The 19207-nt window shown below is 38.1% G+C and overlaps 1 protein-coding gene across 3 annotated transcripts in view; it reads right to left on the bottom strand.

Annotated features, from left to right (window-relative positions):
• The window catches only part of PEX1 (peroxisomal biogenesis factor 1), a 72574-nt gene that overhangs the window by 46156 nt on the left and 7211 nt on the right, over positions 1 to 19207 (bottom strand). For all 3 annotated transcript variants that reach the window (XR_003006180.1, XM_024767114.1, XM_024767113.1), the window contains exons 3-8: positions 18489 to 18572; positions 13469 to 13583; positions 12604 to 13370; positions 10586 to 10705; positions 735 to 858; positions 400 to 503 (exon numbers count right to left, since the gene is read on the bottom strand). Coding sequence is in view for 2 of the 3 variants with exons in the window: in XM_024767114.1 (XP_024622882.1) it covers positions 400 to 503; positions 735 to 858; positions 10586 to 10705; positions 12604 to 13370; positions 13469 to 13583; positions 18489 to 18572 (1314 nt within the window). In the remaining variant the exon portion in view is untranslated. The remainder of the gene's footprint in view (positions 1 to 399; positions 504 to 734; positions 859 to 10585; positions 10706 to 12603; positions 13371 to 13468; positions 13584 to 18488; positions 18573 to 19207) is intronic.

Below are 19207 nucleotides of genomic sequence, written 5' to 3'. Positions count from 1 at the left end.
AGTTGAGAAATAAAGAACTGACAAAACAACATGGGTTGTGCAGCAAAACTGCAAATAAAAATATGAATTAAAAAAATTAAACCCCTAAGCTAAGTTTTCATTTATTTCAGTACTAAAAGATTTAAAAATCATGATCCACTTGCCAGTTAACACGATCAATTCTATTCTTAAAACTTAACTGTGTGGAGGCATCAATTTCAAATTTAGGATAAATCAACAATTTGTTTAGATAAGTTAAAGAGATTATAGAATAAAATATTTTAAGTCAAGTTATTCCTTACTCTTACCATTCAAGTTTCTAATACACTTTAGGATGCAATGTAACAGGTAAATTCATGCTTTAGAATCAATCACATGTGAAAATATTATTTCATTAAATATTCAATAGTATGTCATTACTTGTATTGTCATCTTCTGTAGCAGATTGGTACTCAACAGAAAAAGAGTTTCTTCTTTTTCCTTTTCCCAAGAATGAACTATATTCAGAGAAAACTCCTTCAACCCTATTAAAAGGAAGGTAATAAATGTAGTTAGTACTAAAGCTGAGATGAAATAATTTAAAATTTAAATTTATTTAATTTTAAACAGAGGCATTCTTTGATACATAAAATCTACTGTTTAATTATCATTATTAGGTTTCCTGTTCATACATATCACAAGTTGGAAAAACAATGAAAATTTTTCTGACTTCTTTAATAGAAAAAATATTGAAATAACAAATAAAATATACTCACCATCTTTCATTTCCAACTTAATATATTCTTCCTCTGATACTATCAGAGGAAGTGTGGTAGTAGTAGACTGCTGTAGCCATGAATAGAACACAGTTTTTATGTCTTCTTCACTTATGTCTTTAAGCTGCCAGAGGAAAGGAAAGAACAGCAATGATATTCTAATACATGAACTTAACCTTAACATTCTTATTTTAACACCTTATCTTGCCAATAAAATGATGTTCATAGGCACAGATTTGGGATTTGACATTACAGTACGAGTAAAGCACAGCCTGAAGAAACATTTACACAAGTGGCAAAGTTTTAAATGCTCCTTTTCTCTACGCCCAGTGATACACACACCATAATCTAGCTCACTTGATAACCATTCCAGCTCCATTCTCCCTTGCCTCCCTCTACTGTAGAGCAAACTCTACAGTGGGAGAGCAAACTCCTCTACTCCCAGCTTGGAACTGTGTGTGCATGCATCTGGCTGCACTCTGGCCAATGCTTTACAATCAGCAATCCATGGGAAAGCCTTCTCTTCCTAATTAAAAGGTAGAGAAACCTTGCAAGGAGAAGAATTCTGCTTTGTGCCTTTCCTTCTGCTGCCAAGAATGCAGACGTGATACCTATTACTACTGCAAATGTCTTGCATCTAAGAGGAGGAAAGGCAAAGGCTAAAGATGGCAGAAGAAAAAGACCAAAGGAGCCTAGATCATTGGTTACATAGTTTAACCCCGTTGAGCTCCTCCAAACTTCTTTGCGCATGAGAAAAATAAACTTTTTATATGTTAGTGTCACTTTTTTTTTCTGTTAATATGGCCGATGTACTCAACAAGTAGAGTGTTAATAAACTGTTCAAAAGGTATTAAGAAATTCTGAGAAAAACACTGCTAATTTTTGATGCTTTTAGATTAAGTTTTAAAAATCTATTTGAAATTAAAAAGGGAATAACAAAAATTCATATATGAAAGATAATATCTGCCTAGGAAAATAAACCTCTATTCTACCATTTCTCAACTGGTCCATTTCTATTCGCTCTCTTTATTCAGAGTCAAGCTTAGATCCACTGATTAAGCTCAGTTGAGAATATGCTTACCACCAAAAGCAAGCTAAGCTAAGAAAAGGCATCTTTTTCCCATTCTTAAAAATCACAGAAATAGTCAGTTACTTCTTTGAATATTATTGTGCAATGGGATTAAAGACCTAAAGGAAGTCATAAAATGAAAATGAAAACTATTTAAAATCAAGACTTTTAGGATCAGAAAGCAACTCATAGTTCCTCTAGAATCAAACATCCTTAAGTCCTAAGTGATATGATCAGCCCAGAGAGACCTTCCAAGGTCATAAAGCTTCCACTAAAGTATGCAACTCAGGACAGGAAAGAAATTCGGTAGTAATATTCCATTCCTGACACCAGAAAAAAACAAAAAAACAATGAGCAGTGGCTAATTATTTTTGTACATAAGACCTAAATTTTGAAAAAAAAAACACCAAGATCAATAACCGAGGTAAAAGCAGAGCTCCTGTAAACTTAAAAAAGAAAACTTAAAAAAAGTCAAGAGCCATGGAAGTTCCCTGTTCCAAAGACTTTTACAATATGGTCTACATGTTTAAAGATTTCTTAAGAATATCAAGGTAATATATATAGAAAGCAAAATATCTGACTTTGAAAATCCTGCAGTTATCAAGACAATGTTAAATTTCCTTCACGTATTTTTAAAAAAGATACTGAGCAACTAGACAGAGACAAGATGGTGGAGTAGAAGAACTTGAGCTCACCTTCCTCTCAAGGAAACACCCAAATCACAACTGTTATATAACCATCTACAAAAAAGACTAGAACCTACCAAAAAAGATATTCTATACCCAAAGATAAAGAAGAAGCCACAAAGAGATGGTAGGAGGAGTGCTTTTGCAATATACTCAAGTCCCATACCCGCCGGGTAGGTGAGCCACAAACTGGAAAATAATTATATTGCAGAGGTTCTCCCACAGGAGTGAGAGTTCAGAGCCCCATGTCAGGCTGCCCAGCCTGGGGGTCTGGCATTGAGAGGAGGAGCCACCAGAGTACTTGGCTTTGAAGGCCAGTGGGGCTTAAGTGCAGGAGCTCCACAGGACTAGGGGAAACAGAGACTCTACTCTTGGAGGGTGCACACAAGGTTTCACATGCACTGGGACCCAGAGCAAAACAGTGACACCATGGGAACCTGGGCCAGACCCACCTGCGGGTCTTAGAGAGTTTCCTGGGGAGGTGGGGAGTTGGCTGTGGCTCACTGTGGGGGCAAGGACACTGGTGGCAGAGGCCCCAGGGAATATTCATGGCATGAGCTCTCCCAGAGGTCACCTTTTGGCACTGAGACCTGGCCTCACCCAACAGCCTGCAGGCTCCACTGCTGGGACGCCTCAGGCCAAACAACCAACAGGGGGGGAACACAGCCCCACCCACGAGCAGAGAGGCTGCCTAAAGTCTTCCTGAGCCCACAGCCATCTCTAAACACATCTCTTGACACAGCCCTGCCCACTAGAGGCACAAAATCCAGCTCCACCCACCAGGGGGCAGGCACTAGTCCCTCCCACCAGGAAGCCTGCAGAAGCCCCTGGACCAACCTCACCCAGCAGGGGGCAGACACCAGAAACAAGAAGAACTACAATCCTGTAGCCTGAGGAACAGAGACCACAAACACAGAACATTAGAAAATATGACACAGCAGAGAAACCTGTTCCAGACAAAGGAAAAAGATAAAACCCCAGAAGAACAACTAAGTGAAGTGGAGATAGGCAATATACCTGAAAAAGAATTCAGAGTAATGATAGTAAAGATGATCCAAAAACTCAAAAAAAGAATCGAGGCACAGACTGAGAGGGTACAAGAAATGATTAACAAAGAGCTAGAAGCTTGAAAAAAACACACAGATGTACAATACAATAACTGAAATGAAAAATACACTAGAAAGAATCAATAGCAGAATACATGAGGCAGAAGAATGAACAAGTGAGCTGGAAGACAGATTGGAGGAAATCACTGCCACGGAGCAGAATAAAGAAAAAAGAATGAAGAGAAATGAGGACAGTCTAAGGGACCTCTGGGACAACATTAAAAGCACCAACATTCACATTATAGGGGTCCCAGAAGGAGAAGAGAGAAAGGGCCTGAGAAAATATTTGAAGAAAGAATAGCTGAAAACTTCCTTAACTAATGGGAAAGGAAACACTCACTCAACTCCACAAAGCACAGAGAGTCCCAGGCAGAATAAACCCAAGCAGGAACACACCGAGACACATGTTAATCAAATTGACAGAATTTAAAGACAAAGAGAAAATATTAAAAGCAACAAGGGGAAAGCAACAAATAACATGCAAGGGCATCCTCATAAGGTTATTAGCTGATTTTTCAGCAGAAACTCTGTAGGCCAGAAGGCAGTGGCACAATATATTTAAAATGATGAAAGGGAAAAACGTACAACCAAGAACATTCTACCTAGCAAGGCTCTTGTTCAGATTCGATGGAGAAATCAAAAGCTTTACAGACAAGCAAAAGCTTAGAGAATTCAGCAACACCAAATCAGCTTTACAACAAATGCTCAAGGAACTTCTCTAGATGGAAAAGAAAAGGCCACAACTAGAAACAAGAAAATTATAAATAGGATAGCTCAAAGGTAAAGGCAAACATAGAGCAAAGGTAGGAAATCATCCACATACAAACAGGATACCAAAACCAGCAATCATGAGAAGAGGAGAGCACAAATGCAGCATATTGAAAATACATTTGAAGTTAAGAGACCAGCAACTGAAAACAATCTCGTATATATATACACTGCTATATCAAAACCTCATGGGAGGGCTTCCCTGGTGGCGCAGTGGATGAGAGTCCGCCTGACGATGCAGGGGACATGGGTTCGTGCCCCAGTCCGGGAAGATCCCACATGCCACCGAGCGGTTAGGCCCATGAGCCATGGCCGCTGAGCCTGCACATCCGGAGCCTGTGCTCCGCAACGGGAGAGGCCACAACAGTGAGAGGCCCACGTACCGCAAACAACAACAACAAAAAAAAAAAACCCTCATGGGAACTACAAACCAAAAATCTACAATAGATACGCACAAAAAAAGAAAAAGCAATCCAAACACAACACTAAAGATAGCTATCAAATCACACGAGAACAAAAGAGGAAAGGAAGAAAAAAGACCTACAAAAACAAATCCAAAACAATTAACAAAATGGCAATAAGGACATACATATTGACAATTACCTTAAATGTACTGATAAATGGATTAAATGCTCCAACCAAAAGACACAGACTGGCTGAATGGATACAAATACAAGACCTGTATATATGCTGTCTACAAGAGACCCACTTCAGATCTAGGGACACATACAGACTGAAAGTGAGGGGATGGAAAAAGGCATTCCATGCAAATGGAAATCAAAAGAAAGCTGGAGTAGTAATACTCATATCAGACAAAATAGACGTTAAAATAAAGAATGTTACAAGAGACAAAGAAGGACACTACATTAATGATCAAGGGATCAATCCAAGAAGAAAATATAACAATTGTAATTATATATGCACCCAACACAGAAGCACCTCAATACATACGGCAAATAATAATAGCCATAAAAGGAGAAATCGACAGTACCACAATAATAGTGAGGAACTTTAACAACCCACTTTCATCAATGGACAGATCATCCAGACACAAAATCAATAAGGAAACACAGGCCTTAAATGCCACATTAGACCAGATGGACTTAATTGATATTTATAGACCTTCCATCCAAAAGCAGCAGAATACACAATCTTTTCAAGTGCACATGGAACATTCTTCAGGACTGAGCACATGCTGGGACACAAAGCAAGGCTCAGTAAATTTAAGAAAATTGAAATCATATCAAGCATCTTCTCCACCACAATGCTATGAGATTAGAAGTTCACTACAAGAAAATAACTGTAAAAAACACAAACACATGGAGGCTAAACAATATGCTACTAAACAACCAATGGATCACTGAAAAAAAATCGAAGAGGAAATCAAAAAATACCTAGAGACAAATGAAAAAAAAGCATGACAATCCAAAACCTATGGGACGCAGCAAAAGCAGTTCTAAGAGGGACGTTTATGGCAATACAATCCTACCTTGGAAACAAGAAAAATCTCAAATAAACTACCTAACGTGACACCTAAAGCAGCTAGAGAAAGAACAACAAACAAAACCCAAAGTCAGTAGAAGGAAAAAAACCATAAAGAGCAGAGCAGAAGTAAGTGAAATAGAGACAAAGAAAACAACAGAAAAGATCAATGAAACTAAAACTGGTTCTTTGAAAAGATAAACAAAAATGATAAATCTTTAGTCAGACTCATCAAGTAAAAAAAGGAGGGCTCAAATCAATAAAATTAGAAATAAAAAAAAGTTACAATGGACACCACAGCAATACAAAGGATCGTAAGAGACTACTACAAGCAACTATACACCAATAAAATGGACAACCTAGAAGAAATGGACAAATTCTTAGACAGGTACAATCTTCTAAGACTGAACCAGGAAGAAACAGAAAATATGAACAGACCAACCACAAGCACTGAAATTTAAACTGTGATTTTAAAACTTCCAACAAACAAAAGTTCAGGACCAGATGGCTTCACAGGCAAATTCTATCAAACATTTAGAAAAGAGTTAACACTTATCCTTCTGAAACTATTCCAAAAGGTTGCAGAGGAAGGAACATTCCCAAACTCATTCTATGAGGCCACCATCACCCTCATACCAAAACCAAAGATATCACAAAAAAATAAAATTTCAGGTTAATATCACTGATGAACACAGATGCAATAGTCCTCTACAAAACACTAGCAAACTGAATTCAACAATATATTAAAAGGCTCATACACCATGATCAAGTGGGACTTATCTCAGGGATGTAAGGATTTTTCAATATCCACAAATCAATTAGTGTGACAGACCACATTAACAAATTGAAAAATAAAAAACATATGATCTCAAGGGATGCAAAAAAGCTTTTGACAAAATTTAACACCCATGTATGATAGAAACTCTCCAGAAAGTGGGGACAGAGGGAACCTACCTCAAAATAATAAAGGCTATATACGACAAACCCACAGCTAACATCGTCATCAATGGTGAAAAGCTGAAAGCATTTCCTCTACGATCAGGAACAAGACAAGGATGCCCAGTCTAGCCATTTTTTTTTTTAAACATAGTTCTCAAAGTCCCAGCCATGGCAATCAGAAAAGAAAAGGAATCCAAATTGGAAAAGAAGTAAAACTGTTGCAGAAGACATGATACTATACATAGAAAATCCTAAAGAGGCTACCAGAAAACTACTAGAGCTCACCAATGAATTCGGTAAAGTTGTAGGATACAAAATTAATACACAGAAATCTCTTATTTATATACACTAAAAACAAAAGATCAGAAGGAGAAATTAAGGAAACAATCCCATTTACCATAGGAATACACATACCTAAGGAGACAAAATACCTCTGTTCTGAAAACTATAAGACACTGATGAAGGAAATTAAAGATGACACAACCAGATGGAAAGATATACCATGTTCTTGGACTGGAAGAGTCAATATTGTCAAAATGACTATACTACCCAAGGCAATATACAGATTCAATGCAATCCCTATTAAATTACCAACGGCATTTTTCACAGAAGTAGAACAAAAAATATTTAAATTTTTATGGAAACACAGAAGACCGCAAATAGACAAAGCAATCCTGAGAAAGAAAAACGGAGCTGGAGGAATCAGGCGCCCTGACTTCCGACTATAACACAAAGCTACAATAATCAAAACAGTATGTTACTAGCACAAAACCAGAAATATAGATCAATGGAACAGGATAGAATGTCCAGAAATAAACCCATGCACCTATGGTCAATTAACCTATGACAAAGGAGACAAGAATATACAATGGAGAAAAAACAGTCTCAATAAGTGGTGCTGGGAAAACTAAACAGCTACATATAAAAGAATTAAACTAGACATTCTCTAACACCATACATAAAAATAAAGTCAAAATGGGGCTTCCCTGGTGGTGCAGTGGTTAAGAGTCCACCTGCCGATGCAGGGGACATGGGTTCGTGCCCCAGTCTGGGAAGGTCCCACATGCCGCGGAGCGGTTGGGCCCGTAAGCCATGGCCGCAGAGCCTGCGTGTCCAGAGCCTGTGCTCCGCAGTGGGAGAGGCCACAACAGTGAGAGGCCCGCGTACCACAAAAAAATAAAAAAATAAATAAAGTCAAGATGGATTAAAAAGCTAAATGTAAGATTGGACACTATAAAATTCTTAGAGGAAAACAAAGGGAGAACACTCTCTGACATAAATCGCAGCAATATCTTTTTGAATCTACTTCCTAGAGTAATGAAAATAAAAACAAAAATGGGACCTAATTAAACTTAAAAGCTTTTGCACAGCAAAGGAAACCATAAACAAAACAAAAAGACAACGCACAGAATGAGAGAAAATATTTGCAAGTGATGCAACCCACAAGGGATTAATGTCCAAAACATACAAAAAGTCCATGCAGCTCAATATCAAACAAAAAACAAAAAAACCCACCAACCCAATCAAAAAATGAGCAGAAAAGATCTAAACAGACCTTTCTCCGAAGAAGACATACAGGTGGCCAAAAAGTACTTGAAAAGGTGGTCAACATCACTATTAGAGACATGCAAATCAAAATTACAATGAGGTATCACCTCACATTGATCAGAAGAGCCATCATCAAAAAGTCTACAAACAATGAATGCTGGAGACAGTGCTGAGAAAAGGGAACCCTCCTACACTGTTGGTGTGAATGTAAATTGGTACAACCATTGTGGAGAACATATGAAGGTTCCTTAAAACCTCCAAAAAATAGAACTACCATATGATCCAGCAATCCCACCCACTCCTGGGCATATATCCAGAGAAAACCCTAATTTGAAAAGATACATGCACCCCAATGTTCACTGTAGCACTATTTACAATAGCCAAGACACGGAAGCAACCTAAATGTCCTTCGACAGAGCAATGGATAAAGATGTGATATATATATATACAATGGAATATATTTAAAAAGCCATAAAAAAGAATGAAATAATGCCATTGCAGCAATATGGATAGACCTAGAGATTATCGTACTAAGTGAAGTAAGTCAGACAGAGAAAGACAAATATCATATGATATCACTTATATGTGGAATCTAATAAAATGATACAAATGAACTTATTTACAAAACAGAAACAGACTCACACACTTCGAAAACAAACTTATGGTTACCAAGGGGAAAGGTGGGGGGGAGGGATAAATTAGGAGTTTGGCATTAACATATACACACTACTATATATAAAATAGATAATCCACAAGGACCTATTGTATAGCATAGGGAACTCACTCAATATTCTGTTATAACCTATATGGGAAAAGAATCTGAAAAAGAATGGATATATGTATATGTATAACTGAATCGCTTTGCTATACATCTGAAACTAATGAAACGTTGTAAATTAACTATAATATAAAATAAAAATTTAAAAAAACCCTAAGATCAATAACCAAAAAGTTCGAAGAAAACTACAAATCACTGTATACTGTTCAGCCAATGTGTTAAATGCTCAGTTGCATACTATTATGGAAATGGCATTTATTCTATTTGTTTTCTTCTTCTCTAGTCACAAAACATAAGCTATCTTACCTGGGGTTTCATCAAGTAGAAAGATCTGTTAAAATGGTTATATAATGACCCTGACATAATGACCATCGATATCCAGAGGATCCAGAAGTATCACTCGAATTATCAGAGAAGGATTAAATTATGTCTGGAATTTTTTAAACATATAATAATTTTCCTGTATTATAATTCTCTGAGACTGGTAATCTAAACTGGTACAGATGATGATACCCTATTAAAAAGATTTTAAAGTTAAGTTCCATACCTCATTTCCTGACCATTATCAATTTCTACTAAATTAACAGTGTTGAAAAGTAAAACAATCTAGCTCTCTTTTATGCTGCAATGTTAATACCGAAACATATGAGAATTTTTTAAAAGATTACCCAGATGTAGCAAAAATACCAAACTTTTAAAAGCCAAGTTATCCATATTTGCATTGGCACAATTGATATGTGTATTGCTTATTAAAGACTTCTTGGTTTCTCAAAAAGTTAAACATAGAATTGCCATATGACCCAGCAACTCAACTCCTAGGTATGTACCCAAAAGAACTGAAAGCAGGGACTCAAACAAATACTTGTACATAAACATCCACAGCAGCACTATTCACAATAGTTAAAAAGGCAGAAATAACCCATGTCCATCAACAGATGAATGGATAAACAAAATGTGGTATATACATACAATGGAATATTATTTAGCCATAAATAGGAATGAAGTTCTGATATATGCTATAGTGTGGATGAACCCTGAAAACATGTTAAATGAAATAAGCAAGACACAAAGGGCAAATATTGTATGATTCCACTTACATATAAGATCTAGAATAAGTAAATTCACAGAGACTGAATACAGATGAGAGGTTACCAGGAACTGGGGGAGGGAAGGATGGGGAGTGATGGCTTAACGGGCACAGAGTTTCTGCTTGGGGTGATGGAAAAGTTTTGGAAATAGATAGTGGTGATGATTTCACAGCATTATAAATGTACTTAATGCCACTGAACTGCACACTTAAAAATGGTTACAATAGCATTTTATCTTATATATATTTTACCACAATAAAATAAAAAGAAAAAAAGACTTCCTTGCTCTTCTAGCATAAAGGAGTACATTCTTATTACTTAACTAAAGCAACTAGAAATTTTACAACACATGTAAAACTGTGATGTAACATATAAATCTGAACTCACTAAGTTTTCTCTAGGTTGTAATTTTAGAAATCTTGGAATTTTAGGGGTAATTTCCACTGGAGTTATTTTGACTACTGCATGCATTTCTATATTTAGCCTCTTTCTCAGGTCATCTGGGATCTGAAATATATAAAAATAAATAAAAAATATAAATATGTTAAAAGCTTGATTAAGAAATACTCCATAGCATAAATACTGATGTTAACTTCTATCAATTCAGGCAAATGATAGACGCTATCATGATTTATAATATAACCAGATGGGCGTTCAGGTACTGTTATAACACATTTCAATTTTTCCCCTACATTTGTTTCTTTTAACATCCTCTTCAGAAGGTGATCAGTTTTGATCTATCCAGTCAAGCCTGTTTGAGTATCTGATGGCAGCTACTGCCACTCCTCACTGGTCATTCTCCCAACCTTTGAAGCAGAATGGGAAGTGCGGGCTCCTCACTGCCATCTTACCTGTTCTCCAGGACTTGACTGTTATCCCTTTTTCACCCCGTCCTCACCATGTAATATCAAGGAAATAATGGTATTTCCTACCTAATGGCAGAACCATTAATAGAAAGAGATAAGTCATAGTAAGTTCAGTGTTAGACAATTTGATTTTGAAGATGCAGTGGGATCTTCTTAAGTAAGAGATTAGAGCTAACAGAAAACATGAGGCATCGTTGGAGCTTTAGAAAATGATGTAGGCTGAGAGATTAAAATTTTGTAAGTCGCCTACATAAAGGTCATAGGTAAAACTGTGAGAGTAAAAGAAACCTACAAAGGAGACCCCCTTTCCTTCCCATTGTTCTTCCCTGTCCTAACAATTTCCTCCCTTCTCACCCTGAAGTTTCATTTCACAATCGTTCAAAATTAGGTTCAAATAAAGGGGGCTGGTGACTCATTTCATATAAAATTCGTGTTAATATTTGAGGCCAGGGACTTCCCTGGCAGTCCAGTGGTTAAAACTTCACCTTCTGGGCTTCCCTGATGGTGCAGTGGTTGAGAGTCCACCTGCCGATGCAGGGGACACGGGTTTGTGGCCCGGTCCGGGGGGATCCCGCGTGCCGCGGAGCGGCTGGGCCCGTGAGCCATGGCCGTTGAGCCTGCGCATCCGGAGCCTGTGCTCCGCAACCGGAGAGGCCACAGCAGTGAGAGGCCCGCATACCGCAAAAAAAACCACAAAAAAACAAAAAAACTTCACCTTCCAATGCAGGGGGTGTGGGTTCAATCCCTGGTTGGGGAGCTAGGATCCCACATGCCTTGTGGCCAAAAAACCAAAACATAAAGCAGAAGCAATATTGTAACAAATTCAATAAAGACTTTTAAAAATGGTCTGCATCAAAAAAAAAAACCTTAAAAAAAAATATTTGAGGCTAGGATGAGAAGGTGAAACGCTAGCTGCTCTACTTTGCTCTCCATCACACACAAGTTAAAGAGCCAATACCAGCAGGGTAAGGACCTTCTGGGTACATTTGAATCCAGGTCATCTCATGTAGTGGGTCTCTCCCTACACTGGGCATTTCCCCCAATACATAACAAGTCCTTCCTTTGCTTTCAAGAACTGGGAAACACATCTTCTGCAGGCATTAAAGATGTGAGGCTTTGTAGGGCACTCCAATCAAAGCATGAACTCAAGAGTCAGCCTGCCTGGGTTTGAATCCTAGTTCTACTTATTAGCTAATAACCCCAGGCAAATAATTTTGACCTCTCTGGGCTTGCACCAATCTTAGCTTATGCCGGTCCAAGTTTACTTAGCCAGGAAATACACAAACCCTACCCAAACAAGGACTTTACCCTGCAATCAGAAATGTGTCCCCGCAGGAACTTTAGATACTATTTATTATACTGGTTTTCAATTTGTATATAAAATATTATTTTAGTTCATAATTTGGGGAAGTTCAAGCAACATAAAATTACTTCCTCCCCAATTATAAGATTTATACTAACCCATGTGATGTACACCAGAAATTAACACAACACTGTAAAGCAACTATATTTCAATTAAAAAAAAAGATTTATACTAACCCAAACTTTCCCAAGATGAAGAGCTTCTAAGTTTTTGGTGTATTTAATGGCATTCTCCAATTCCTCAAGTCCATTCCAGACTACCTTTAGCACACAGGCATTGCCACCTTCTTGACTATGGTCTGGGCTACTCTGTTTTTGATCTAGTGGTTCTGACATCTGCTTCTCTTTTTCAGGTGACAGGACATTTTGCTTCATTTTACTTTGCTGTTGCTTTGGAGAAAGTAGTTTAACTAGCTTTCCATAGGTCACAGTAAAGCTGGGCTCCACATCAAAATATTCCTGGTCCCATGGAAATACATGAATGGTATAATGTTTGTGAAACAGAGAAGTTGCTGATGCATTACATATGCTGGGAGGCTGAGATTTACATACTCTGAAAATATTATCCAGAGGAACAACTTTTGACTGCATATTTTTGAATGCATTGATTTCAGTTAACCCCCAGGATGTGTCTTGTTTCTTCTCAGACCCAAAAGAAAAAATGCTTCCTATCACAGTCCATAAGCTTGGTATTAATGATGAGTCAATTGTATCCTCTGAATCTGTTTCTTTTGACCCAGTGACTCCTACAGTATTTGATTGAAGTTGCTTGGTTTGAAGTTCTCTTGTCAATCCTTTTTGGTCTTCTCCAAAATTATGAAATTTTCCACGTGCATTATCTGCTTTTGAAAATGTATTCTCTTTGGCTTCATGGGTCTTTGGCTGAATAAGGAGTTTGCTATCAGTTTCCAGCCTTCCATAAGGAGCAGCTGGTATTAGTGCAACTGTGTAGAAAATAAAGGTCATTAGTGTGCATTTACCTCTGCTTTGGATTCAGTGCTACTGTGAAGAGTATGATGGAAAATATTACAATGGCACCTACCAATCCGGATAAATATGTAAGCTTGCTGATCAACCCAAACAGAAAAAATGGCGTTTGGAAAAACTATTCGAATTTGATCTAGAAGATTCTGTTCAAGGGAAGCAGCATGCAGCTCCTAGAATCAATAAACAAAAAGATCAATTCACTTTACATTTTGTCTATTCCAGGCCTAGTAAGGAAATCTCAACTCATTCTTATAAATCAAACCAACTCAGAATATATAATGCCAGTCACAGAAGAGAAATCTAAAGACACTGATATGTTGGAGGATCAGATCAAGATGGTGAAGGAGCAGGACAGGGAGCTCACCTTCTCCCACAAATACATCAAAAATATATCTAACGTGCGGAACGGTTCTCACAGAATATCTAGTGAATGCTGGCAGAACACCGCAGATTTCCAAAAGGGCAAGAAACTCTCCATGTAACTGTGTAGGACTAAAGAATAAAGAAAAAAAAAAGAGAGAAAGGAATCGTGACAGGACCTGTGCTCCGGGGAGGGAACTGTGAAAGGTTTCCACACACTGGAAAGCCCTCTCACTGGTGGGGAGATCAGCTGGGACAGAGGGGGAGCTTCAGAGCCTTGGAGGAGAGCGCAGCAACCAGTATGCAGAGGGGAAAGCGGAGAGAGACCTGCACAGACGGTCAGTGTGCTGCCCAGCATTCCCCAGCCTGAGATGCTTGTCCGCTGCGGCAGGTGGGGGCTGGGTGCTGAGGCTTGGGCTTTGGAGGTCACACCTAGGCAGAGGACTGGGGTTGGCTGCATGAAGACAGCCTGAGGGGGGCTAGGGTGTGGTGCACCACAACCGAGACAGTACAGGAATAAGCCTGGGCCCGCCAGAGAGGTAAGGTGCCATTGTTGGGGGGCATGCAAGGAGAGGGGCAGTAATACCATTGGAGCTTCTTTCTCCACATGTGCACTCTCAGGCAGCAGGGTACAGCCTATGTGCACTCAGGGGGAGGGTACAAGCCGCCACTGCCATCTTGGACTGCAGAGGCAGGTGCAGACCACTGCCACCACCAAGTGTCCCACGCCTGGGCACCAACCGCTGCCCCTCCCCTCCTGGGAGCGTGCGCGGGCCATGCACCTGCATGGTCCCATCAAGGGGATAATGGCCAGCACACACTGAGGAAAGAGATGGCAAGCATCCAAACCAAAAACAGCCCTCATGCCAAAAAAAAAATTAAACCCACATAAGCTATGCAGGGATGCTTCCGCATATAAATAGCCCTCCAAGACTAGAGGAGATAACTGTTTCTCCTAAACTCACAGAGTAAGAGAAATATAAGCAAAATGAAGAAGCAGAGGAAATGCTCCCAGTTGAAAGACCAAGAGAATTCCCTTGAAGGAATAAACAAGGAAACAGACTTCTTCAGTCTAACAGACACCGACTTCAAAAGGGAGTAATGAAAATACTGAAGGAATTAAGAAAGCCTAGAGACAGAAATGCAGAGTACTATAAAAAGGAAAGAGAAACTCTAAGGAAGAGCCAAGACAAATTAGAAAATTCATTTGCCGAGACAAAAGCTGAGCTAAAGGCAATGAATAGCAGAATGAATAATGCAGAAGACAGAATTTAAGTGATCTGGAAGACAGAATAATGGAAATTACTCAATTAAAACAGCAGGCACAGCCTAATGAAAAAAATGAAAGCAGTATTAGAGACTTATAATACAAAGCATCTCAATCTAGGCATAACAGAGATTCCAGAAGAAGAAAGAGAAAAGGGGACTGAAAATGTATTTGAAGAAATTACGGCGAAAACTTCTGAAACCTAAAGAAGGAAACAGATATCCCAATACAGGAAGCACAGAAACAAGACGGACCTAAACAGACCTACACCAAGACATATTATAATAAAATGGCAAAAGTTAAAGATGAAGAAAGGATTCTAAAGGTAGCAAGAGAAAAACAAAGAGTTAATTACAAGGAAACCTCCATAAGGCTATTAGCTGACTTCTCTACAAATACACTGTAGGCCAGAAAGGAGTGGCAAAATATATTCAAAGTCTTGAAAGGGAAAATTCTGCCATCTAGAATATCCTACCCAGCAAGATTATCATTTAGAATAGGAAGAAAAATAAAGAATTTTTCAGACAAGCAAAAACTAAAATAATACAGCAGTACTAAACCTATCCTAAAAGAAATATTAAAAGATCTTTTCTAAATAGAAAAGAAGAAGATATAGGAAGGAAGAAATCATGATTGGAAAGTAAACCACTTAAATTAGCCAGTATATAGATCAAAAAGAGAGAAAAAAAAACCCTGTCTGTGAAAGTGATGATAAATACAAGGAACAGCAAAAGGATAAACATGAAGATGTAAAAAAGGACATCAAAAAAATACAGATTCTTTTTTTTTGTTTTTTAGAATGTGTTTGAGCCTATATGACTATCAGTCTTAAGCAAGCAGATATAGGAAGGGGTTAACATACTTGAAAAACAGGGCAACCACAAATCAAAAACATACAATAGATTCACAAAAAGAAAAGAACACAAACATAAAGTAAAAGGAAATCATCAAACCACAAAAGGAAAAACAAAAAGGAAGAAGAAGCAAAGAATCAACTGAAAAACAAGGTTTAATATGGCAATAAATAACATATGTATCACTAATTACCTTAAATATCAGTGGACGAAATGCTCCAATCAAAAGGCATAGAGTCGCAGACTGGATTAAAAAACAAGAGCCTACAATATGCTGCCTACAAAAGACCCACCTTAGGGCAAAGGACACACAAAGATTGAAAGTGAGGGGATGGAAAAAGATATTTCGTGCAAAAGGAAATGAAAAGAAAGTGAGGGTCACAATACTCATATCAGAAAAAACAGACTTTAAAACAAAGGCTAGGGCTTCCCTGGTGGTGCAGTGGTTGGGAGTCCGCCTGCCGATGCGGGGGACGCGGGTTCGTGCCCCGGTCTGGGAGGATGCCACATGCCGCAGAGCGGCTGGGCCCATGGGCCATGGCCGATGGGCCTGCACGTCCGGAGAGGCCACAGCGGTGAGAGGCCACAGCGGTGAGAGGCCCGCGTACCGCAAAAAAAAAACAAAAACCAAAGGCTATAAAGAAAGATAAAGAAGGAAACTATATAATGACAAAAAGATCAAAACAAGAAGAGGATTTTACACTTGTCAGCATATATATGCACCCAGTATAGGAGCACCAAATACATAAAATAAATTCTAACAGACATAAAGGGAGAAACTGATGGGAATACAATAATAGTAAGAGACTTTTAACACTCCCTCACATCAATGGACAGATCTTCTAGTCAGAAAATCAATAAGGCAACAGATTTTATGCAATCCTTATCAAATTACCCATGACATTTTTCACAGAACTAGAACAAATAATCCAAAAATTTATATGGAACCATGAAAGACCCAGAATTGCCAACACAATCCTGAGGGGTTAAAAAAAAAAAAAAGCAGGAGGCATAACTCTCTCAGACCATACTACAAAGCTACAGTAATCAAACGTGTGGTATTGGTATAAAAACAGACATACGGATCAACAGAACAGAATAGAGAGCCCAGAAATAAATCCACACACCTATGGTCAATTAATCTTTGACAAAGGAGGAAAGAATATAAAATGGGAAAAAGACAGTCTCTTCAGTAAGTGGTGCTGGGAAAGTTGGACAGCTGCATGTAAATCAATGAACTTAGAACACATCCTCACACCATGCACAAAAATAAACTCAAAGTTGCTTAAAGACTTAAACATGACACCATAAAACTCCTAGAAGAGAGCATAGGCAAAACATTCTCTTGACTAAATTGTATCAATGTTTTCTTAGGTCAGTCTCCCAAGACAATAGAAATAAAAACAAAAATAAACAAATGGGACCTAATCAAACTTACATGCTTTTGCACAGCAAAAGAAACCATAAAAAAACCAAAAAGACAACGTACAGAATGGGAGAAAATATTTGCAAATGATGTGACAGACATGGGCTTAATCTCCAAAATATACAAACAGCTCATACAACTCAACAACAAAAAAATAAATAACCCCTCCGAAAAATGGGCAGAAGACCTAAATAGACATTTCTCCAAAGACATACAGATGGCCAATAGGCACATGGAAAGATGCTCAACATCACTAATTATTAGAGGAATGCAAATCAAAACTACAATGAGGTATACCACCTCTAACTGGTCAGAATGGCCGTCATGAAAAAGTCTACAAGTAACAAATGCTGGAGAGGATATGGAGAAAAGGGAACCCACTACATTGTTGGTGGGAATGTAAGTTGGTGCACTCACTATGGAAAACGGTATGGAGATTCCTCAGAAAACTAAAAATAGAACCACCATATGATCCAGCCATCCCACTCCTAGGCATATACCTGGACAAAACTATAATTCAAAAAGATACATGCACCCCGATGTTCACAGCAGCACTACTCACTATAGCCAGGACATGGAAACAACCTAAATGTCCATCGACAGATCAATCAATAAAGAAGATGTGGTACATATACACAATGGAATACTACTCAGCCATAAAAAAGAACAAAATAATGCCACGTGCAGCAACATGGATGCAACGAGAGATTATCATACTAAGTGAAGGAAGTCAGAATGAGAAAGACAAATACCATGTGATATCACTTATATGTGGAATCTAAAATATGGCACAAATGAACCTATCTACAAAACAGAAACAGACTCACAGACACAGAGAACAGACTTGTGGCTGCCAAGGGGGAAGGGGGGCGGAGAGGGATGGACTGGGAGTTTGGGGTTGGTAGATGCAAATTATTACACTTAGAATGGATAAACAACAAGGTTGTACTGTATGGCACAGGGGACTATATCCAATCTGCTGGGATCAACCGTAATGGAAAAGAACATAAAAAAAAGAATGTATGTATGTGTATAACTGCATTGCTTTGCTGTATAGCAGAAACTAGCACAAGATTGTAAATCAACTATAATTAAAAAAAAAAAAGACACTGATATTTTGAAGTAGTTTAACTTTAAACTGGGATAGTTCTCATTTTGTTTTCTTTACCAGTATCTCCCAATCATCTGCTGAGAGGGGTTCCACCTCAACTTGTTGACAAGACACCACATGGGAACAAGGCTTGAGAAACACCTGGAAAACATTAAAGTACAAAACTACTATTAAAAGCCTTTTTTATATCCCTAGAAAATAAGAAGTTCTCTCTTTAGCTACGTAATTAATTTTGTGTGCATGTGTGTTTGTGTGTAGTCCTTAGGTAGGCCCTGATATACTCAGCATTTCAGAAAAAATTATTTTACAACCAATTATAAAATAAAGGAAAATACATTCTAGCACAATATAAGTTTTAAAAAATAATATAAAGATAGCCATTTAAAGAAAAGAAATATAAGTTAAAAATGCAAGAAAAAACAATAATGTCATGAAGTCATGGCTTGATCTTATATATAAATACTATTATTTCTAGCAGTTCTGCAATTTAGTTTTATAACTAACTTCAAGCCATGCTGCTTCTGGAAAAGTAAAAAACACACTGAAATAGAGATCAGAACCAACTATTTAGAAGCATAATCATGCACAGCTAAAATGTATATAGCAAAACAAATATCCCCTCATTCTAGTCTATAGATACACAGGAAATTCTAGTGTCTCTCAAGAATTTAGAATTAACCTTCTTACTTTCTTTCCTCTTCTATGGGCATTTCTGGGGATTAGAGGAGTAAAATCCAAAGCCACTGAGTATTAAATGCTCCTTCTCTGCCTTTTGT

This window comes from Neophocaena asiaeorientalis, unplaced genomic scaffold, assembly GCF_003031525.2.
Source record: "Neophocaena asiaeorientalis asiaeorientalis breed wild unplaced genomic scaffold, Neophocaena_asiaeorientalis_V1.1 scaffold70, whole genome shotgun sequence".
NCBI classification, from domain to species: Eukaryota; Metazoa; Chordata; class Mammalia; order Artiodactyla; family Phocoenidae; genus Neophocaena; species Neophocaena asiaeorientalis.
The sequence above is the reverse complement of the archived record's forward strand: the minus strand, read 5'-3'. Positions and strand labels throughout refer to the sequence as shown.